General features: G+C 43.1%; 1 protein-coding gene across 5 annotated transcripts in view; it reads right to left on the reverse strand.

Annotated features, from left to right (window-relative positions):
- Positions 1-2,103: 2,103 nt before the first annotated feature.
- LOC124182557 (Down syndrome cell adhesion molecule-like protein Dscam2) overlaps positions 2,104-23,317 on the reverse strand; it is a 63,668-nt gene continuing 42,454 nt past the window's right edge. For 2 of the 5 annotated variants that reach the window (XM_046569992.1, XM_046569989.1), the window contains 21 exons: positions 21,844-22,169; positions 20,854-21,103; positions 16,043-16,187; positions 12,942-13,204; positions 12,696-12,857; positions 10,556-10,897; positions 9,156-9,461; positions 8,742-9,041; positions 8,540-8,671; positions 8,311-8,450; positions 7,987-8,150; positions 7,493-7,731; positions 6,810-7,403; positions 6,476-6,748; positions 5,931-6,385; positions 5,581-5,854; positions 5,346-5,504; positions 4,897-5,051; positions 4,162-4,381; positions 3,842-3,932; positions 2,104-3,753 (listed from right to left, as the gene is read on the reverse strand). In XM_046569992.1, the coding sequence (XP_046425948.1) occupies positions 3,516-3,753; positions 3,842-3,932; positions 4,162-4,381; positions 4,897-5,051; positions 5,346-5,504; positions 5,581-5,854; positions 5,931-6,385; positions 6,476-6,748; positions 6,810-7,403; positions 7,493-7,731; positions 7,987-8,150; positions 8,311-8,450; positions 8,540-8,671; positions 8,742-9,041; positions 9,156-9,461; positions 10,556-10,897; positions 12,696-12,857; positions 12,942-13,204; positions 16,043-16,187; positions 20,854-21,103; positions 21,844-22,169 (5,228 nt within the window). In that variant the 3' untranslated portion in view covers positions 2,104-3,515. Of the gene's footprint in view, positions 3,754-3,841; positions 3,933-4,161; positions 4,382-4,896; positions 5,052-5,345; positions 5,505-5,580; positions 5,855-5,930; positions 6,386-6,475; positions 6,749-6,809; positions 7,404-7,492; positions 7,732-7,986; positions 8,151-8,310; positions 8,451-8,539; positions 8,672-8,741; positions 9,042-9,155; positions 9,462-10,555; positions 10,898-11,942; positions 12,225-12,695; positions 12,858-12,941; positions 13,205-16,042; positions 16,188-20,853; positions 21,104-21,843; positions 22,170-23,317 lie in introns of all 5 variants that reach the window. The other 3 variants (XM_046569990.1, XM_046569991.1, XM_046569994.1) reach the window with 3 other exon arrangements.

Below are 23,317 nucleotides of genomic sequence, written 5' to 3' on the forward strand. Positions count from 1 at the left end.
TCTGTGGATAGGCTGAAGTGGATATGAATGGATAAAGAACAAAGGAATTGTTACCTGGCATGGTTTCCAGTTCTTCATTCTATCTCTCTTATTCTTGGCTCTTCTCAAGCATGATAAAAATCCGATTTATATACCGCAGTATAAGACTTACTTTTGTCGCAGTCACGGAGAATGTTTCGGAAGCTCCGACTTCGGGGGTTGATAAACGAAACTGCGGTTCTTCGATGACGGGATTTATCCCATAAAAAAACATTACCTCGCCTAGAGATAAACGAGTATTTCGAAATTCCTTGTGTTTAGGCGACGCATGCATGATGATTATTACAGTACCTAAGGTAATCAATTATATGGATGCGGATTAACTAGTCGTCGAGATGAAAGAGAATAGCAGACGCTCCTGTCACCTTGGAACCATACGACACCCGATGCTAAATTGACGACAAGCTTGTCTGGATTTCGTGGTTAAAGCATTCAGATTTCCCAACGAGAACTTTGCACGTAGAATTTGAAAAAGACCGTCCATTATTCGCCAGTCACCTGTAGTGCGAGATAATCGTAACATATTCATCATAATCAACGACATCGATATCCCCATCAAGGAATCCGACATAATTCTCCGCTTGACAATTAATTAAAAACCTGCCAACAACAGTCGTACAAGATAGAGGAATTAAATTATTTTTCACCCTCTAATTTCGAGTACAAGAATAAAGCCTCGTTCACCGTGTTGCGGGGCAAAGAGCGAGAAAAATTTGCGGCTTGGTATAGCTGATCTTGCGGCAAAGGTGGTGGTGGTGGTTCTGGGATGCGTAACATGGACCGGCGCACAACGCCGCAAATTCTATACCTACTACGGTTTCAGTTCAGGGCTGTACAATTTCACGCTTTTTCCCTCGGGTGACCCGTTCGAAAGATTATTGTTCCCCGACGTCGACCCCGTCTATGGCTATTTTCGTCTAATTCGCGGTCAAAATTTTCTTCAAACCGCACCGATTTTTTTCAAGACTTAGTTCATGTAGTAAGTAACGAAACTTGTGGATAAGGTTCCTGGAAAATTATTGTCAGTCGATTTTTCAACTCTGTGGGACAATTAAGAGTAGTAAAAAAATTCAAAACACCTGACACCGTTTGTGGTGGGAGGGATTTTGTTCGGCTGATTCGTGAAAATTTATTTGGAAAAAGCCTCCTCGAATTGGGGGGACAGTGACGCTACTGCATCTCGCGATCAATTCCTCGCGCCGTCTTCTCTTCCTCCATCACCGCCCCCGGTCTTAGCTCCCGACCCTTTTTCTTTTATTCTTATTTTTCTCCAGCTTTTTCTTTCCCTTTTCCTTTTCAGGCGTCCAGGATCTTTCCACTTTTTCGCATCGTCCACAATATATTTACGAAAATCAAGCTTCCAGATTGAGCCGACCGCACGGGGCGGTTCGAGGCAGGGCTCCGAATCAACATTTTTTACATCCAGAGTGGAGGTGCACACAGATTACGATGCCGCAACGGTATTAGTGGTTGGAGTATTCGCGATTTTCGCTCCACTGCTCAGATCGACCGAGCCCAGAGTTGGGCTTAACTTCATTACACGGAAAATTGTTGAGTATCACCCGCAGCTCGATCAACCTTCTTTCCCAAGATCGTTCGACCAATACTCGAAACATGAAATCTATTTCCGATATATGGTCGCTGTGTTCAACCGGAAAACATATTTTTTTTCGCTTTTTTTCAAAAACTGTTTTTAGGAAGCGTATGAAGAAAAATTAGAGCAAAACTATCGACAACCTTTGCTGGCAGGAGCTGCGGAAAAAAAAATCTGAATAAAATAAATTTCATGCTATGAGCGTGTACGAAATTATGAAACAGCGATTTACACCTTAACATAATAATATTATTTTCGATTTACAACTTGTGTATAATATTATTTCATCCATATAATATTTATAATCAATTGTCAGTGATGTTGATATTTTCATTTAAGTATAATTTACATGAATGGCAGTACTCGTTTAAAGAATATGTGCTTACGAACTGTGAATTATATATTTATACGTATGTACGTAAATCATCATTTTTAAAGATCGTAACACGACGTGTGGTATGCCATTGATCTTTTATTGTTTGTGATTTACTTTTTTCTCCTCGTTTCTTTTTTTTTTTGAAATAATTTGAACAGTATATGAGCACGGCTTATGCGAAATTACGACGTTCGAGTCAGTCGGTTACAATGTGTATTTTTGTACGATCATTATTTCATAGAATTTTAATCTAATAAAGTGTATATTAATGTGATAATTAGCTTATCGATAGTAATTAGGTAGTGTGAGACGCTCTGTAATAATAATTACGATTCATCTATACAGATCACGATATCCTTGCATTATTTCGTATATTTTACAATTCTATTTGTTTATCCTTATAGCATACAACTTTCTTTTTCTTTTCCCTAGCATCCAATCGGAATTTCTCCCGTCCAATATTCTATCATTCGTTTGTTTACTCATTTGCTTCTTCACGGTCACGGTGCTGAGAGGCGTGTATATGATATTTGAAAATTGGCATTATGGTTTTCGCATTTCGAAACAATAAACAGAACTATCTCTTTATTCTAATGTTCAGAACCATAACGGCTGTTTAATGGCCCAATTTAATTAATTTGTATAAAAATTATCTTTCATTCGTAGAAATACCTTATCTGAAATATAGAAAAATTTTCTAACTTTTTTTCTTCTTTCTCCTTTTTTTCTCTCAATATTTATATGTATATATATATTATATATTCTATTTTGGGCGTGACCCTGATTTAGAATTTAGTATTTTTATTTTTTATTTTCATTATAACCTAATCAATACATCTTGGTCCAAACATCATAACCTTATAAATGTCATACTCGTCAAACAAGTTCGATCGTTTTGTACAAGGGGAGCAAACTGCTTAAAGCAATACAATTTGTTTTTCTCATTCGTAAATAATTCGTATAAACGCGACCTCAGCAACGTTCCCTTCACAACACACTGCTATCAATTTGATAATTGATGTACATATATAATTAATGGTACCTAATCAATACCGCCGGTTAAGTACTCCCAAAATTCGATTTACTATAATCATATAACGACTTACGACGTATTTCACTTTCTATACATATACAGATGAATTAATTTAATGACTCTTATTACATCGTTTTAGCGTTGTTCCGAAACAAGCTTCAGGTCTCAGTCACTCTATACCACCATGAAGAATAATAATATTATACGCGTGCAACATGAATTCAGCCTCTTGTTTTACTTAGGATTCGTTACCAGTTCGAGTTGTGGTAAATTAAAAAATCTCATGCTGATTCTACAATCTAGTGTATAAAGAATTCCTTGCTGGATTCATCGATCAATAAAAAGAGTTCGATATTCAAATAGTGAACTTTGAACGGACAATTCGACTGTGATAAGCGATAAAGTATAAAATCAAACGAGTGGTAGCGTGGAATTCGAGTTTCCTAATCAACCAAACGAACGATAACGTTAATTTACACAGCGATTGTGAAGTCACGTGCAATACGATGTCGTCCACGACCTCTGTCAATGTCACACTCTGCCTCGCTTAACTCAAGCGTGTCGGTGAAACCCGAGGGTGGATCCAGCTTGGTGGCGAACAAGCTTCCTGATCCGTCGTTGCTCGACTGGTGCTTGGAACCGGCAGACATGGCGACTGACCCGAGGCTTGCACGGGCCTCCTCGCTGGTATAACGCGCCAGCTGTAACATCCTTAAAAAAATTTGTGATGAGTGTGGGACACTAGTAAATGTAGAGAACAAGGTTGGGTTCCAGAACTTGGCTTATCGAAGATACTCACTTGGGTCTTCCTCTTCGAGGAAACGATTTTCTCTCAAAAATCGGTGAGGGTTCTGTAGACGTGCTAGATTCTGGTCCATGGTACAGGAAGTCTGTAAACCAAAAACAAATGTGTCACACAGCGTCGTAACCAAAGTCGAAAATTAGTCGGTGCATTCGTGCAGGTGAATTATACCAACAGTGCAGCTGACATTTAGCAGGTGGCAGGAAGTTAAAAGGCAGTCAAGATTTGGAATTGAAGAACAAAAAGTTAGCAAATAGTCGCTGAGGTGATGACTCGAGCGCCGATCAATGCTTGACTAGTTCGGACTACAGTCGTACTGTGAACACGCGAATCCGCCATGGTGACCGGATGCCGGGCGTCCACTAGGTGGTTCGAAGATTCGGTTCGGCTGCTGGTCCCCACTTCCGTGTCACTGTCCGAGCCCAGGGTGTCGTACTCTTCGGACTCGGATTTCCCCTGACCGACCTTGTTCATTTTGTGCAATGGCACGGATGACGAGCGGCCACCGCGAACCTTTGCGTACCGGTTGCAATCCGACTGCAATCATACGGGGGATATTTGTTTGTTGATTGGTGCATTGGTTCATTGCTTGGTTGATGGTTGGTCTGTTGGTTTGTCGGTCGATTAGCAGTTCACCGGTTGAATAAACATGAAGCGAGTCAAAGGGGGACCAGCAGACGTAACGTTTGATTCGTTAACCCCAGCCTCTACTTGGCTCTCGGCATTCTTTGGAAAATTTTAACGATCACTGAAAATGTCGCATTTCAATTCCCACGAGAAACTTTCCTTCCAAGTTCTTGAGCTTCACGACGCGATCAACAAACGCCAGGATAGGTAACAATTACACCGTATACAATCGAGCAACCGTGCATTCAAACTACGTCAACACAGAGTGTTGTGTAACAGGAACAGGCTATAAAGTGCAAATTTCAATAAAACAGTAGCAAAGGGTGAACTGAGCAGTGTAGAGATATCGAGGATTCGAATTTTCATGACCGAGCTGTGTGGAAGAGAGCGTGAAGAATCGATTACAGGCGGAGTTCGGTACTTACCTCCCGCAGCTGAAGGGTATCTGCAGTGGAAAGTCGAGGGTCGTGATAGACGAATGTCTGGAGAGGCGCAGCGGAGCCGCACCGGCTCTCCCCCGACGCAGGGACGCTTTCCTTCAGCTGGAACGTCGCGTAAGGGTAGATGTCTTCGGAGTATTCTATAATCAGCCAGCCATCGCAACCGTAGTAAAAGCTAATCACCAACGTTAAGGCATTCTACCCTTACAGGTGCAACTAACTATCGCTTATTTGCGGTAATTACAAACATGAATCAGGTTTCAAATTAATTGGCACTATCAGAAGGATCCAGAAAACAGTCCCCTCGCCAAGTTCGGAAACTGAGTTGGTACAGCAGTTCACTGTAGTTACGTTAGAACACGACTTTTCCGATATACGATACAGGAATGTAACAGATGCGATAAGAATAGGTAATTTTTTCGAAGAGCTTTTACCTGGTATTCTCTCAAGCGTTGCCATTTCGTTGATTGGCGAGCGAAGGGTTTTGCGAACTGTCGCATAGTACTGTTCACGTTGTTCCATATTTTGTTTGTTGTCCAACGCTGCAGCTGTTTGGGCGTCGCGCAAGCTTCCTACATCGCCCAAAAACGGTCCTATTGACAATTCAAGTATTCGTATTGAAATACTTAGGAGCGACTCTACATATCAAAAAGTTCCATAAAGCCTTACGTTTTCTGAAACAGTAGAAGACCGCGCCAGCAGCAGCAATTATTGCAAAAGAGCTGAACACGAGTGGAAGAATAAGCTTGAGGTCCGAGTACAGCGGCGTATGTTGAGGAATGAACTGGTCTAAGTCTATGGCGGACATTGTAGAACTGCCGGCTGGCTGCAGGGTCGTAAAACGATACTCAGCAACAGCTGAACCCGCGTTGTTGTGCGCGCGAATTCTGATCTCGTAACTGGTACCAGGTTGCAGTTCGTTCAGCGTGTAAGTTCTTTGTACCTGTCGATAAATGATGTGATTCGGTCACAAGTTTCAGGGGACATCAATGCTAACATTACCCGGGAACAAGAACTACCTCTATGTTGTTTGACACAAGCGTCCACAAGTCCTCGCCGCTTCTTCTGTATTCCAATTCGAAATACAGGAGTGGACATCCGCCATTGTGCCATGTGTGAAGATGAAGAGTGATCCAAGAGACATTGACTGTGATGAACTTGTCCCCAGATGCCGGGGATGGATCTGGCTTTGAACCCTCGGTCACGGCGTCAATGATGTCACTCCTGAGACCCATGCCGATGCGATTGAATGCTGTCATGTATACTCGGTACTTGGTGCCACACCATAACTGGGAGAGAAGGTAGCTGCTCATTTTGTGAGACACCTTGATTTCCTCCCATTCTCCGTATTCTCTCTTATACTGCAGAACGTAGCCTCTTATAGGTGCACCACCGTCATCTCCTTGTTTCCACTGAACAGTGATCGAGTTACTCGTTGAAATAGTTGCGTGTAGAAGTGGAGGCGCTGGAGGTACTGTTGAAAAATGAACGAGGTCATTTAGTTGAGCACTGAAAGTTTTGCGCCTATCAATCTTTTTAACAGTGTGCTTCTATTTCGGTTCACCTTGAACAGTCAGCCGATGCGTTATCTGGTCAGACCCATGCCTGTTTTCTACGATACACGTATAGTTTCCGCTATCGTCACGTTGCAGCTCTGACATTCTCAGCGAACCGTCGATCTGTACGGCTATTTTCGCAGATGTTTTTATTAACTGACCGCCCCGCTGTTTCCAGGTTGTCGAGGGTTCTGGCTTACCGACACTTTGACAAGGGAGAGTGATATCCTGCTTCCAAGGTACTACGAAGACCATACCAAATGAGTAAATCGCCGCACGCACTGAAAAACGGTAAAAAATAAATCTCGCAAGTCCTATTTCCTCACCATTCGATCCTGTTACCTTCAGCGGACGGTCTGAGTATTATGGAGGCAGTGTGTGCTCCTTCACCAACCGAAGTCACGGCCGCAACAACGAATTCATACTGATTGGGCTTGTGCAAATTCTCAGCATGGTAGCTCGTGTGCTGAGGCGCTAGGGTCCTGCGATACCATTTCCCTTCAGTACCAACAGCCCTGTAATGCACGTTGTACGAAGTGATAATCCCATTGGCCCTGAGAGGCGGTTGCCAGGAAACAATTATCGACGTTGCAGAACTAGCCACTGCCTTGACATTAGCTGGTTTCTCCGGAAGATCTTCTTCCGTCAAGCAATAAAGCGGCGTCGATGGAACGCCGTCTCCGGCTCTGGTGTAAGCCACCGCTTGAACTGAGTAATTTGTATATCTCTCCAACCCATGCATCACCACTGTCAGGGCTGTCGTGATTTTGGTTTCAGGCTTAGCATTCGCGACAAAGTTTTCCATGCTCTCCCAGATTACTTTGTAACCTTTCAGGATACCGTTAAGACTGGAGTCCGGTGGTGGATCCCAGGATACCTGAAGTGACTGAGACGACAGTGCTGTGCATCTAACATCCTGAGGGGGACTGCTCGGCACTGGAATCATATTTAAAGGTTTTACCCCAATCGACGACATTGTAGCTTATAGTACTCTGCAATGGTATTTCTATTCAACCGATACTCACCATCCTCGAGAGTTGATATCACGATTTCTGATGTTAAAGGTCCCGGTCCGAGGGCGTTGTAGGCCTGTACCACAACGCTGTATCGTGTGAACTTCTTTAGGTCTGTCAGTTGACATTGTCGACCGGGTATCGATGTCCGCGCAAGCCCCAGTGCAACGTTGGCAGTCGATACTCTTCCCTCGACCGTTCGATAAGTGTACTGCTCAGCGGCGAATCTGCGCAAGGTCAAAGGGTTACTCCTTTCCGCCGGGCTGTAATACCGCACGGAAAGGGAACTTACCGACTGTGGGCTAACATACTACAGGGTATCTCCATATTTCGTTCGAGAAGCTATGAGCTTTCCTAACCGAGGCCTTGAAATTTTTAATTGACTTACCGGCACTCGGCAAGCCACACTGAATTGATTTTGACATCAAATTTAACTTGTTGATGATGCAGAATCAAAATCAGTATGACAATACGCGATGGATTATGTGCCTTTATTCTTGTATTACCTGTGTTCTTTGTAACCGACGTGATACCCAAGGATTTCACCGTTCCAGAGATCATGATCAGGGGGATCCCAAATAACTCTCAATTCCGTTGAACTGACAGCGTCTACTTTCAAATTTCTCGGTGGTCCCCCAGGTATTTCTCCTTCTGTTGTAACTTCCAGAACCTGAAAAATGATTAACGTTATGTAAGAGGCTAGCTGCCTAAAGGTCAAATAGAACATGTTTGAGCATCTGCAGATTTCATATTCCAAAGTAGTTGGAGAACCTTTTAGTCGCATTCAATGGGAATGTATTCGTGAGCACTTGAGCGTGCGTTATACCTACATCACTAGATTGACTTCGACCCAGTTCATTCTCCGCAAATAGACGAAACTGGTAGCTAACAGCCGGCCTCAGGGAATTGACGTGGCCAAAAGCTTGACTGCCCGGGATGTTCGTATGAAATGTGTGATCATGCCATACTTCTGTTGAATGAAAAAAACAAAAATCGACTAACGTTAGTTACATCATCGAAGTACGCTTATCAGCATCTTCAAATAGCATCGATACTCACCAGCATCGGTCTTGTATTCGATGATGTACCGAGTTATCGGACTGTTTCCATCCTGGCTGGTGGTCCAGCCGAGCTTCACGTACCTGCTGCCCTTCTCAATAACGTGAAGATCCCTCGGAAAATCGGGAGGCTCTGGAATTAGACACAAGCAGAGAATTGCCAACGTTCTCTTCAATTTTTAATCCCCGTGTGAAACACGCACCTTGTATATATAACTGTACAGTCAGTTCATCACGGCCGTAAGAATTTGAGGCAATGCAGAAGTACAAGCCGCTGTCTTCTCTCGTTGTGCTTACTAATCCTAGAACACTAACGGCACCGTCTGTAGTGTTCAGTTCCTTGACTACGTAGCGATAGTCCGGAACGGTCGGCTCTAAGGAAGAACCCGCCTTTCGCCATGCAATTTTCAACGGGTGATCGCCCTTCGCTTCGCATCGCAGATTGGCACTCGATCCTAATCTCGCAGTTTGATTACGATGCTTTTCTAAAAAGTGCGCTGGCGCTGGAATCGATCAAACGAGCTGGTCAGTGATTGAACGTAAATTTTTTCATCAATTAAGTTGCGATTTGTGGATTTGAGAAACGAATTTTACATGGATGATCACGTGGTACGAACCATTGACTGTCAAGTAAACGACTTTACTGAGACCTGCACCAATTCCATTAACAGCTTCGCAGACATAGAATCCTTCATGATTCTCTTGAACCCTGCCGAACACCAGTGATCCGTTTGAATGGATCCTCAGATCCTGAGCATGCTGGTGGCTGACTATATCTGTATAATTCCAGGGGCGTCTACCAGTCGCTCTTCGCCATGTAACCGCAGGTTTTGGAAATCCATCAGCATGACAATGCAGCTCTAAACGCGACATGCCTTCCGGTGCGTGAACATCTTGAGGTTCCATCACCCAACGTGGTGGTACTATTATCACGTACAGGAAAAATAAGTTAAAAGTTGGTCCGCATTCGTAAGCCGAGTTTGAATTCTTGGTTACTTTGAAAAGTGCTAAAGAGGCTTTCGACATTATTACAGAGACGTCTGGAGATCTCGACTGTGTAAAATTGTAATACTGTTCACATTGTGCTCTCCTGGCTGATGAGAATTTTACGAGAGAATAAGACGGCGCAAACTGTATACTCATTGTCAGACGTCTCCTTAATTTTGTTTAATTGCTGCAGCGCATTACACCAGAGGCAATGGCAGAAAATACGCACAAATAGATCTTTACTACTGCAGCTTTTCATAGCTCAGCGCTTTCTTAAGCTTTTAATGAAACGAATTAAGAACTACTGCAAGTGAATTACGTTCCGTTCAATCTTTACGTTATTTATCAAATTTCTGATTCTCAACAGAATGAACGAATAATGTAGTAAGTACAGCAATAGTGACGTAAAGTATCAAACTCGAATTTCCATTTATTTACTGTGACGATAACAGTGCTGTGCAGACATTTCGACACCCAGAAACTGTGCACCAAATTAATGAGAAGTGAGGTAGAGGTTCGTAAACTGGAAGAGATAGAAGAAAAAAATAGATCAAACATCATTGGTGAGATGTGCAAAATGAGATACAAAACAGAAAACAAAGAGAGACCAGAATAATGTGTTTCGGTGCTGACTGTGTGGTGCTGGTGCTTGGGGTGAGCTGCGTTTTAAATTGGTTCCGTTCCGTATCCACTCTTTCATACTCGTAAGAAGAAGGTATTGTATAACGTGAAGACATGAAAAATATTGAAAAAGGATCCCGAGGAAAAATAAATCCTGACAAGGGGCTGATGTAAGAAATGAGGTCTGGTGCATGTGCAATTTACTGTGAAGTATTGTGTGCGATGTGCTTTGTGCTTTGTGCGTCGAGCGGTGGCTGGCTGCGGGCGTTGCTGCGTTCTATGCGTGGTGGCGTCTATATTGTAATAGAGTCATGCTTGAACAGACGATTAATAATGCGCGATCAGTCTAAAGAATTGCTTAAATTTACGAATGACATTGAAACGTGTCGCGTTTCGCAATCTACTTTACCACTAACGACTAACTCGGCCATCCAAGAGACCTCAGCGACGGAGTTGCGGGCGACGCATGTATAATTTCCGGTGTGGGTAGCACTGACCCGTTCGATAACTATGGTACTGGAATGTGCGTCGATACTGGTCACTCTCAGTCCGGGAGATTGAATCACTCTGGATGATCCAGAGGCTCCTAGTGAGCCAAAGTTCGCGCCGCCGGAGGCATCGATCTGTTCGCCGTTTTTCAACCACGTGATTGTGAATGGCGGATCACCTTTTTCGATCATGCAGGTCACCTGGGTCCGCACGCCCTCGGATAAGTCCTTGTTAAAACTAAAAGGAGCTATCCTAGGCGGAACTGTAACGCACAAGAAGAAACACTAGGTTCTAATGACTTTTGTATCGCTTGGTTTTACTCGAATTCGCCAAAGATTCACCTCGAACTTCTTCCGGAATGACCGACATGGAGAAACATTGCCTACGATGTGCCCCCAAAAATTAAAAATAGCGCTGAAATAAACCGTGCATACCCCTGAAAATTTTCAACACAATTTCATCACCGTTCCAATTTCTTTTTACTCAAACGCTGGTGGCAGAATTACAACAAGTTTTACTAGTAAAGCTCTTCACAGCTTTGAGATAAAGGAAAAACTTGATACTACAAAGATTCGCTAAACAGCACTGTCGGAAGGGGGTTCATCATGATATGACAGTCGCCTTACATTGCCTGTCCGGTCGTAGAATAGCCTTTGGCGATTGCTTCGGTTCTTGTATGGCAGCAGGTGGGAAACTTCGTGTGAAAGACTGTATGACCGTCTTGTTGTGTAGATTGTGGGAGACTGTATTGCACTGTGTATGGATGATGCCTCGCTGGTCAGAGTATCTCAAGCAAGGAAGTATTTCTGGCCACAGCATGCAGCAAAGTTTCATATTACACGGTAAAAATTCATGACGTACTATTTTTGGTAAATTCATCTTTGCCGGGGGTACATTCGATGATTATTTTGAAAAAAGTTTGATATTACCTAAAATATTTACTTTCCACTTACTCTGAAACGAGTTGAGAAACTCTGGCCAAGAGGCCAGATGGAGAGGGGGGTGTGGAACAAAGGGGTGGCTGTTTGAGAGTAATTGAGAAAACGTAGAGCCAGAGGGTGTCAGACGAGTAACGCCCAAAGAGCGTGTAGTGGCGAGTCTGGAGTCTGAAGTTTGGAGTCTGGTTCTGGTTGTCGGCACAACACGCTACGGAAAATCAATTCCGAGGTATTTCTCCGGATGGGATCGATTTGTTTGAGCCAAAAATTTACCAGCGGTGGTCCGATTGCAAGGTTGTCTTTATTGCGATCCTGCAGGCGGACCTTTTCCACTTTGATAAAATGATCCTTGAGTTCTGCGAGCCGTACCATGAACCAGCAACAACGCCGTGTACGCCGTTTTCGCGGCATCGTTGCTCGCCATACACGTGTAGTTGCCATTATGCGATGGCGAGGCACTTTGAATCCGTAAAGCAAGGTCATACTCTCCGATTTGATGCGTCATGGCTCCCCTCGCCTTCAACGCATGCCCATCCTTCAGCCAGGTGATCTTCATCGGCGCGTCACCCTCGCTGACGACGCACGTTACGTGAACTCTGGCCCCAGCTTGGATATTAGCGGGAAAGCTAAACGGTTCGATTTTAGGAGGGACTGCAATTACACCAACAAAAAACATACTTCTTCACTTTGGATCGGATAGGTGTTACTGAAATCAATCGTGACTGCTCCGTGATTACGATTTCGATGTATGTACATTATCGAACATTCGTATTCGTAGCGCATCGGCGGAAATACAAAATCGTAACCAGAAACAGGCACAGACTGCTGCATCATCACACGATCATTGAATCATCAAGTATGGCTAAGTGAAATTTCTCAGGACTCGGCATCCTCCTGATACGGATCATTGCGGCATAGGTGGGTTCTTGGGCTCATGGTCACAGGATCCAGTGTCCAACAATTGGGCTATTTCGAAGATGATTAGAGAAATCTGTAAGTAGAAGCTAATTCGTTTAACCGGGGTGTCTGACTTTACTGTAGATCGCAGGCCTCTGCAGCCTGCAGGGTGACAGCACACAAATTTGAAGAATTCGTTGAAGAACTGACGAAGAGTGAGCTCACCTTTGACCTCGATGATCACGGTTTCCGAGGAAGCGTGACCCTGTTTGTTTTTAGCTGTGCATGTGTAGGCGCCACGATCAGTACTGCTGTCGACGTGGTGTAAGACCAAAGTCCCATTGCTAGAAACCTCTTGGCGTCGACTTGTTGGGAGCAGCTGACCGTCTGAAAAGTGAGTAGGAGAAAATCGAACACAATTAAACTCCGATGACGAAAAATTTGTTCATTTAGGGGTAATTTAGGTCATACTTTTTTCCCACGTGATACTGGCGATCGGAAAACCAGCCACTGGACATTTTATAATCGTTGTTTCGCCGGCAACAGCTGCATAGTTGCCCATCGGACGGACGTGCGGCAATCCGTAGATATTCAGACGTGCCGAGTGGTGAACCTTGGAGACACGGTTCGATGCCGTGCATCTGTATTCACCGCCGTCTTCCACGCGAACTGCACTGACATTCACGTGAGATATGACGTCACCGTGAACGGTAACGTACTGGCCAATTACGAACCTGTACATATTTACGATAACAAATCATAATCTGGGCTTGAAACACTAATCTCTATACTAACAGAATGGCTGACTAGCGTCCTCAGCCTGAGTCGATTAGCAGCAGACGAAATCGACAACAGCTTTTCAATAACCTCAATGGAATGAACAATTCACGTGGTTCGCTGTATAGTCGTTGGTTAAAGTGACAGAACCATGTGACTAAACCTGTTTCTGATAGGCTATCAACCACATGATCCGTTAGTTTAACTTCGGATATTGCAGCGCTAGTGTCAATTTTTGGGGCTTCTAACATGGAGACTACACAAGGAGACCGCACTCCATGTAAACAGATATCTGCCTAAAATAAGATGGCACTAGCGTTCCATATGCACCGAAGGCAGTGGAGGGAGTATAGGGCGACAGTTTCAATTGAAGACTTTCTTCCAGTCTTATTAACAGATTATCAATTAATCGATCTTGGGCATATCTGTACCCAATAAAACTGCAGGACAAAAGGAACGCTAGTGACTTTAATGGTACAAGAAATAAACTCAATGTGTATGAATATTTTGCGAAGTTTTTTCAATTCTTCCACTTGAGTTCGATCTCCTTATGTAGTTTCCATGGCTTCTAAGGTCAGTGACTCGGAATTATTGGGTATGAATAAATGAGCACCACAAGCGGTGAGTAAACGAATCCGTCGACCTAAATTTCACTTGAACGATAGAGCAAAAGAAACTTAGTATACGAAAGAAATAAAATGGCGACGGCAAAGTGAAATAGCACAGTGATAATTTCACGTAGGTACGGGATAGACAGATGCCGCTGGAAGCAATAACGAAGTAAGCTAGAGGAAAATTGGATTTCAATTTTCATACAACGGCGAACAACATCGACCTTATCCCTCTGGCTCCGGAAACTTTCTCCGCTGTTTTTATATTTCAATCCTAACTTTGCAATCGTATACGATATCAGCTGTCTTTGAATACCGTCTTGATTTTAAATTAATAGACTCATTTTTGCGCACACGTGTTCAAACACGATTTTACTGATTGCATTTTTTCTAGTACCGAGAGAAAACTTCTCTGAACGTAATCAGTCCGTGGTTCATTTGAGCAATTCAACGTTTCTCTAACATCTCATTGATTGAATTTACTCGCCGTTCCACTAGGATTATAATTGTCTCCAGGCTAGACGATGAAGAATGCATCAGTAATCCTACTTCAAGTCTATATTTAGAGATGGGAATGCGAGGATCGATGTGTCTCTTGAAAGGTTTGAAATTAACTATTTATCGGCTATTTCTGAAGATTATCCGGGGCCGCAAACAATGCTTCGCCCCACGATCGAACCTAGACACAGACTCTGCACCTTTATTCTTTAGTTTCTATCCATTGTCTGGAGCTTTAGCGAATCCCGGGGGTATTAAGAAACACTTTCTATCTAAAGTTAATCATCATCGTCAAGTTAGGATCAACTTCATCGAGATTGACACCCTTCATTCATATTTGGATTAACAAAAATTGTGTAATATTACAGGACTAGTGGCATTTGAATTCGAGCACACGAATTTTACGCAAAGTAGAAAATAACAAGCGAGCTTTCAGGAGAATTACTCTCCAGTCTCGAAATGAGATCAACTGAAAATGATGAAATTATCATTTTTCGATTATTTCTAATAAAAAATCGCGTCTCATTAGACTTGAGACGAAATCGATTATGTTCACGTAGACGTACTGGCAGCAAAGGGGTTGAGAAGTTCTGCGTGGCAATCGTTTAATTAATCCGTGGCGTTAATTAAAGAACTCCTTCATTACATGTCGAATTAAATGACTGTCTCTTATCACGACCTATTTGAAAAAGGTCTCAAAGTGAAGCAAGAGGTATTCAAATTGGAATTAACATATAGATGACGACAGAAGTCCGACGTCGGAACGCTTTGCCGAAACAATGCGCTGAAACAATTCCTTACATTCCTGTTTCACTAATTACATCTCAGCTACGCCAACGCGGCTCTCCATTTCCACATTTATTGCTTTCGTATCGAAGGAACATTTCTTTTTTGAATAAACAAGCAGCGTTCAAAAGCACGTTTCAAACTGCAAACTCGACACCACACTGAACCATCATTCGCATTCCCGCTTCAAATGCTTTCCATGTTTCACTCCCTCTTCTACACTCTTCACCCTACGGCGGTTGAAGAAGAATGGTAGTATCAAAAGCTCAGCGGTTGAAACTAGTACGATATTCTTCTTCCTAACGTGAAGTTGAATAATTATTTCCCCTGATTTACGGAAGTCATGAACGGCTCAAGATATAAATTAAGCTATGCAGATCCAGCTAATTTCCAGGCTAAAACTTTAAAGGCTTCGGAAGAAAAGCCAGTCACTAAACTAAAATTACTTCTTTTATCCAGCAGCAAAAAAAAAATACGAAACCTTCCTACCGAGGGTCCGCAGTACCCTTCACAAAATCTGTTTTTCATGCATCTCACTGAATACCGTCAACGAACACCCTAAGGATGTAATCAAGATTGCCGATCCTTTCACAACGCAATAATTGATTTCATAGTTTATGAAGAGTTCTTTTTGTGAAGGCGTATTTTTTCTCTATTTATTCAAAAGTTATTCGTTAGTGCACTAAACTCTTCTTTTCCATTACATGAATGCTTTTTCGTTTTGTTTCTGTTACCTCACTTTGAAAACTGTTACATAGACAACTAATGAAGAAAGAAAAAAAAGTACAGCTAAGGAAATTATTTGTAAATCACACCGATTAGAGTCAGAGTTGAGTTTTCATATCAGTGTTCTATTAAACCTCGAGAATTGGACGCACGAGTTGTGAAGTATTTTCTTACCTGTCGTTCTGAGGAAGAGCAAACCCATCCAAAGTCCAGGTGAAGTGGGGAGTCGGATTTCCTGCTGCTATGCATTTCAGAGAAACGGATGGTCCCGGCTGTATTGTCTGTTCGATAAACTTGTAAACCAGCTGGGGCGAGGCATCTAAACAGAAACCAGTATAACAAATGAAGCGATCCAACGGGCTGAATATTTTCAAACAAACGACTTCTCCTGTCCTTGGACGAAGAGAAAGTCGTCTGGAGGTGTGGCCGCGTCATATCAACCCTTATACATATACGGGACGTCCCTTCAGGTTACACCCTCGCCTCATATTCGTCGGTCGGTCTGTCAGCCCTCCGGGACCACTTGACGTAACACGAGAATATTATGCAGCACAGACGACGTTTAGGCAACATCCACAAGGGGTTGGGTGTATGGAGCGAGTTATCGATCTGCGGTTTGACGCCTAAACTCTGGTACTGCCTCGCGAATTAAGCCCCAAAATTACGCAACGACGCACGGCTGGATGTTCGTGTAATGTAAAACACACTCTCGGTCACTTTGTCTCGTCAAGTGCTCATCATTCACTAGACTGCATCACAGCAATAATAATCGCAATTATAAACGCAGGATTAGTGAGTTAGAGAAAATGAGCTCCGAAGATGTCATCCGGGCCCACAATTCTTGGTCCATTTTATCATTATCGTTCCCGGTGACGCCGGTTTTTCCTATTAATTATCATTGCTATTTTCATTGTCGTTGTTATCCAAACTTGGAAACTCTTTACGGCGTACAAAAGACTGTGGCGTATTCTAAGTTTGCAAAGATTCTAGATTGAGACCGGACTGAGTTTGTGAAAGGGGGAGCCGATTGTATCGCGGATAATAATTTACCGTGATCGTCGAAACTTTGATTGTGTTTAGTACACAAAAGGTGTATGAGGAAGAGCTTTCGAAAGTCTTGGTGGCTACCGATCACGAAGAGGCACGAGGAAAGGGATTATCCCCAGCGCCCGGCCTCCTTTTCAATCCATTAATGCAGAACTTAGGTATCGATCCCTGAAGATACGCCTCTTGGATTCATATTATATTCATTCCAACTATCCGTGAAGACGTCTGTTTGAACAAAAACTGATGCTTCATATTTCCGGATATACCATGCACCATTGCTTTTGATTCATTATGCCTTCCGTTTGCACGTTCCGATCCACCGAACAATCATTTATTTTACATATCCTGATGGAGGAGGATATCCTTTCTGTCGACGCGGTGACACCGCTTTGACGCTGATAAGGTACGTCAAATTATGGGGTGACCGATACTATCGATGCTATAGAGTCTTCCGCGTTCTTAATCCTCGTTAATTTCGAGTTACACGCGTCTCGCTGTAACGACGTAAGCATAACTTGTTGACCGACGACTTGACCATCGTTGTCTTATTGATTGTATAGACTTAGCGCGTACTGTTGTAATTAATTTGCCAACTATACAAGAGTATTCATCGTTCCGGGATAAAGGAAAGTCCGCCTTGGTTCGGGAACCGTAAGATGCTTAGACGTGACGGGAATTCGCAAAGTCGTTGGGAAACAGCACCCATTAACTTCCCACTTCCAGCATCACGTAAAATGGTGCCAGAGTGAGAACTTTCAAACTACAAACCATTAGGGTCTGATGCTCTCAACTACTTCGGCGTACCAAATTTTCAGTTTACGTTGTGCTCCGTGGAATGTACTCGGAAAAAATAAGATTACTTTCCTTCCCCCAGTTTTTCTTTAAGATGATAGCAGCGAACGATAAGGTTTAGGATTCATAGAATTAGAATCGATGCAATGTTGGCATTGGTCTGCGTTGCCTTTTCCTCGGTAGCCGATCGAACGCATGAATTTCGGGTTCAAAGATGGCAGCACCGAGAGGACTGCAGGAACGTTGGCGCTATTTGTCTGCGCTATTTCACCCTGACGTTTTTGCTGTGCAGTTCTTTCTTTTATGCGGACCGTGACAAAGACAAATTGGATATATTTATTTAACGAAACGTCAGTGTGGCGTACGCCACTCGAACTGTTACTTCTAATTCTCTTTTTTCCCTTTCTTTTTCGTGCTTTCGGTGTTCAAGCAGCCACACTAAAGTCACTCTGCCCTCCAGATCATCCACTTTTTGCTCAACCGACCGAAACACCCGAAAAGTCAAACGATGCTCGACGAAAAAACTGTTCATTCTTCCTCCTTTCTTGCCTCCCTCGCCGAGCAAGGATGACTTCAGGGTCACAGTCAAAAATGGGTGGAATCACATGGAGGAAGGTTTCGGATGGATCGAACTGTTGCCCCTCTGCATATACTGCCGCTATGACTGTTGAACCGTTGTATTTTTGTCACAAGGGTAATGAACGTTCGGTAGAAACGGAAGCGCGGACCCTGGATGAGTCCTGAAGGAAATTGGATCAGTGAGATAGAAGCGAATAGGGGATTTGTGCGTTTTCATATCGGGTGAGGTCGTTATACCCTTGGAATGGCCTGTTGCGGACGGCAATGAAGCCCAGTGGCATCCTTTCCCAGATTCCGGCCGGATATCACAAAGTATAATCCGGCAGGAGAATTACGTTTCACCAACTTAGGGAACTCTGGTTTTCTTGATTATCAACCAAAAATGCTGGTTATCTGAAACGCTTTTGAATCAGCTATTCCAACTTCCTCCGTCACGACTTCGATAGGCTCAAGGAATGAGTCGCAATTTTTGAACTTTGCCTGCGGTGAACACCTCGTGCGATGAAAAAAGATGAAACAAAGTGCTTACGGAGTCGATGTCCCACCTCCTCGTTATGCATAGTTTTCATGAGACTTCCTCATCTCCGAGGACATGGTTACGAAATTTTTAAGCGACCTTAAGTGAGAAGGGTTACCAACTCAATTTACATTAAAATCTCAATGATAACCGAGGAGGTGGTGGAATAATTAAATGTCGAAAGGAAAGACAACGCAAAAGTTCAGTTTATAAAGTGAAAAATGGCAAAGAAGCGAAAGACATACATTTCGATTAGCGAGTAGTGTAAAATCTACTAGACAAAAAAACAGTGCAGTACGTAATCATAACACTAATATTATTGTGTCGTCTAATTCGAATTCTAAATCATCAAGGACAGTTGCCGTAAAGTCATTGCCAGGCTACGAACACTGAAGCTCCCACTGAAATTCAAGCTGATTCGTTTTATTTTTCAATTAAAAAAACTTGCATGATTTCTAAGCGTTGAGTTGACTTTATCCGGTTTCTTTGAGAAATCTTTGTAGCCGGATATACATGATTAAACTTTATTACTCAAGTATGAATATGCATGCCTTTTGTTACCATTTTTAAGTCACCTTACTATTGTGCGTCACTGAAACCGCATGTATTCTGCTGACTCCATTCTGATCATCGATTTATGCACTAAATTTTAATCTTATTTCTCCTTTTGCTACTTCATACAATTATATTAAAATATTAATCATGTCTTTGTTATTAAAATCATATTCATGAAAATTATATTCATATTAAAATTTTCGTTTATATTGCTGCGGACTATGAAAGTTAATTATCGCCCTCCGGTGTTCCAATCGTGTTGTGATTTTGCAAATATTCCTAACGGTAAAGTTATAATAATTTCAAACATCGTACTAAGTTTGAAATGAAATTTGCTAAATAAATACTGGGACGTTATGGGTATGTATATACGGACACTGACGTACACCCTCACAATGCGAACTGAGAATTCTTTTTTTCACATGGTTATGAAGCGGCAACCCGAGTACGTACGCAGAGGAAAAGAGGGACGTTATACAAGGTCCAGCTGTCATATTTTCAAGAGAAGTCAGCATCGCACCTTTTTACTGATTCCAATGAAAAGTTAGAATTTCTCACTTGAGAGAGAACAAGAATATCCTGGTCGTTGTTTCTCAAAATGCGTTATTTTGGCAAGGCCCGGAATTTCCTGTATCGAATGATTCTTAGGCATGGATCTGACTGCGGATGTTATCATGTTTCGTTATTCTAGCGACGATTCTTCTAATATTCTCGACAGAAATGATCGTCCACGTCTACTTAACGTTCTGCGTTATATGCTTCGTACTCATATTCAATATCGCTTGGGGCGTCAATAGTGTAGCGCATTTTTGGGGCAGTTGACCGTACAAGAAATGAAATTTTACTTTATACAACAATTATACTCAACTTTGAAGCAGTACTACAAATCAAAAATTTAATAACAGGTATCCTTTATGTGGCAAGTGTTTATAATTCAGTGAATAATATGAAGAGAAATAAATTCTTCCTTCGCTTTCTTACTTCTATCTCTGTTTACCCCAACCTCCTACCTCGAATGTTTGACATTCCACTAAGTAATAATTTCATTTCTGAAGCCGTGAAGCTGAACCTGATTTTAGTATTCGCTCTCGTGTCTTGAGAGGAGCTTTAGAACGTGATTTTCTCAACTAGTCCCAGGACAATACTTATATCTCTCATTTTGCTTCAAAAGCTCAATTATCCAATCACTCTTTTCATTGCTCGCCCTCTATGAAAGAGAAACAGTTTTTGTACTAACCAGGTTGTATAATCGAACATCATTTGCCATCCTCATCTGTGCCCTGCATCCGAACCATGTAGTTCGTTCTCGCTTCATTAGCAATGGCCAAGATTATGTGGTAAAATGACATGCCACTTAATTTCGCGGAAATCGAAGGCACGATAAATCCTTCAGCTGATTTTTGTTCATCCCGCTGTTACACAGGATTCCATGAATCTTTGACACTAATTCATTTGAAAACGAAAGATGTTCACCATCCGGATTCACTACACTTACCTCCCAAACGCAGCTCCGCAGTCGCTTGCACCATCTCGTAGTCGTTTTTGGCAAAACACTGATACATTCCGCGATCATCCCGGCTAACGCCAGTGATGTGGAGGGTCGAGCCACTGTGACCAACGACTCTGATCCTGCTGGAAGACGTGTCCCTCAGCGGGAGACCGTCTTTGGTCCAGGAAATGACGGGAGTCGGTTGCCCGCTAACGACGCATTGGAATTCCGTGTCCTTACCAAGGTCTACCGTGATCTATTCAAGAAAAGTGTCGTGTAAGGGCGATATTAGTTTGACGAAGTTTGGGTAGTCTGCAGGAGTTCAGGATTGATCAAGCACCGCAGAAGTGAAGCCCTCGAAAAGCCCCTCATCACCCATCCCTAAAGTTTCCAGCGTTTAAACAACGGCATGCAAATTTCTGTCCCAGACAAATCAGTACATCGGACTCAGAATTCTAAAGCTTTTCACGTTTAATACGAATCAGAGTCAGGGATCATTCAACGATAGGCCGAAGTACCTGGAAAAAGTATGAATGTTAAGTATTGAAGCTTTATGTATTGCAAAATTTCCCATGTATTATCACTCCGGAAGTTGTCTGAACGCTGTACACATGAATATCATGTTTTCCTCAATAACGACATTTATTGGACATTCTACCTAAGCTGAAACCCGGTCAAGCAATACAAGCTATATCTGAACACCGATTTTGGCAACATTTGTATACTGTTTCTGTACGATTGCATTACGTTCTTAGTTCCTTTTATTAATTATCACTGACCAACCCGAAACAAAATTGTTTTGGCCCTGGGGTCCCGAACCTGATTCATATCTGGCAAGCGGTTAACGTGACGAACACATCTCAGATTTGATCACAATCCGGTGCCAAACACTGCTTCCCCTACCGGACAAGGACCATCAAATTGAAGTATCTTGTTCGAGCTGATAGGGAGTGAAGTGAGACCGCAATCATAAGCGAATCGACGAATATCGCTCACCTGTTGAGGTGTTAGATGAACCGACAAGCTGCTGATGACGAACACCTCGAGTTCCACCCTTTCCGAGCCAGCTGTATTATTGGCGTGGCAGACGTAGCGACCCGCGTCTTCGGTCCTCGCCGATTGAAGCACCAAAACGCCGGCTCTAGCGTGGACTCGTTCCGAATTCCCCACCACCTCAGCCCCGTTTCCCTTTTCACGAAACCAGAGATAGTTAGGGGGTGGAATTCCCTGGGAGATGCAGGACAACACGGCTGTTTCCCCCGTTCGAACAGGCGCCGGGCTCACTCGTTCGTTAAATCGAGGTGGTACCGGGTTACGGTGTTCTGAAAACAAGAATTCACACGTTTATATCTGTCCCTTCGACCAGAGATGATCGTTTTCCCTGAAGGGACCAGTCGAGCCAATGATTTTCCCGCACGTCTTTGACCCGTTACCACAACGTTCAAATGATACCCTAGCTCAGATTGCAGACTGCGTCCTCCTGCTGGCCACCCGGTATGTATTAAGCAATTACTCCCCCTCTGACACTGTGTTATCCAGCTAGGCGGATCCAGGCATCCTCTGGCATGTAATTTACCAGGTTCCGGCGGTAGCGCTGATGGTGTCCACCTCCATTTTCCTGCGTTATTCCAGTAGAGATAAAGAAGCGAAAGAGAACAGGTGCACCCGTTCTTCTTCATCAACGACTTCTGCAGCCACTCGTACAACATTTAACAGCATTTGCGGAAACGGAGAAGATGAGGAACGACTGTAGGGATGTTCGATCTTTCGTGAAAAATCGATCTCTGGATCAATTCGGAATCAGACGTGTGAAAACTGATCTTTTCATGACACGTGTCTCAAAAAATCCAAACTCCAAATTAAGCGCATGATCGGAAGTTACAGTCAAGCGAATAACCAAAATCCAAACCTGGAGACCCGCCTCGAATGAAATATGCAGCGCGGGAGCCGAATGCACTTTCTTTTCTTCCTTGACTCTCTCTCAGTAGTACAAAGATTTTATGGATCATGAAACGTTGGAGAATTGACTCAAAAGATAGATTTTTCTCACCAAAAAGATTGATTCTACGGAAGATCGATTCAGAATCGAATATCCCTAAAGACGAGGGTCGATTAGGTATATCGGTTCAGAATGTCGGGGATGCGAGAGTTGCGTGGCGTCTGCTTGTAGACACAAAGCGTCCTTTCACTAATTGCTCTTTGAAAATCCTAATGGACATGGAGTGGTTTACATAATGGGTTTGGGAATGCGCGCCAGGCGTTGTTGAGTCATTGCAGAGGAAACTCTCTGATATCTCAGGGTGTCACACAATCTTAACGCTGGCGATCGAAGGACCTTCATCTCCGCGGTGTCCTTGCCTCATTCATGAAGTCCTTCGCCTCACACTTATACGACTCCAATGAAATGAGTATTGCTGGAATTGAAATTCTCCTTATATGCCGGAAGGTTGAAAGATTCTCTTGTTTCCTG

The sequence above is a fragment of the Neodiprion fabricii genome, chromosome 5 (assembly GCF_021155785.1).
Source record: "Neodiprion fabricii isolate iyNeoFabr1 chromosome 5, iyNeoFabr1.1, whole genome shotgun sequence".
NCBI classification, from domain to species: Eukaryota; Metazoa; Arthropoda; class Insecta; order Hymenoptera; family Diprionidae; genus Neodiprion; species Neodiprion fabricii.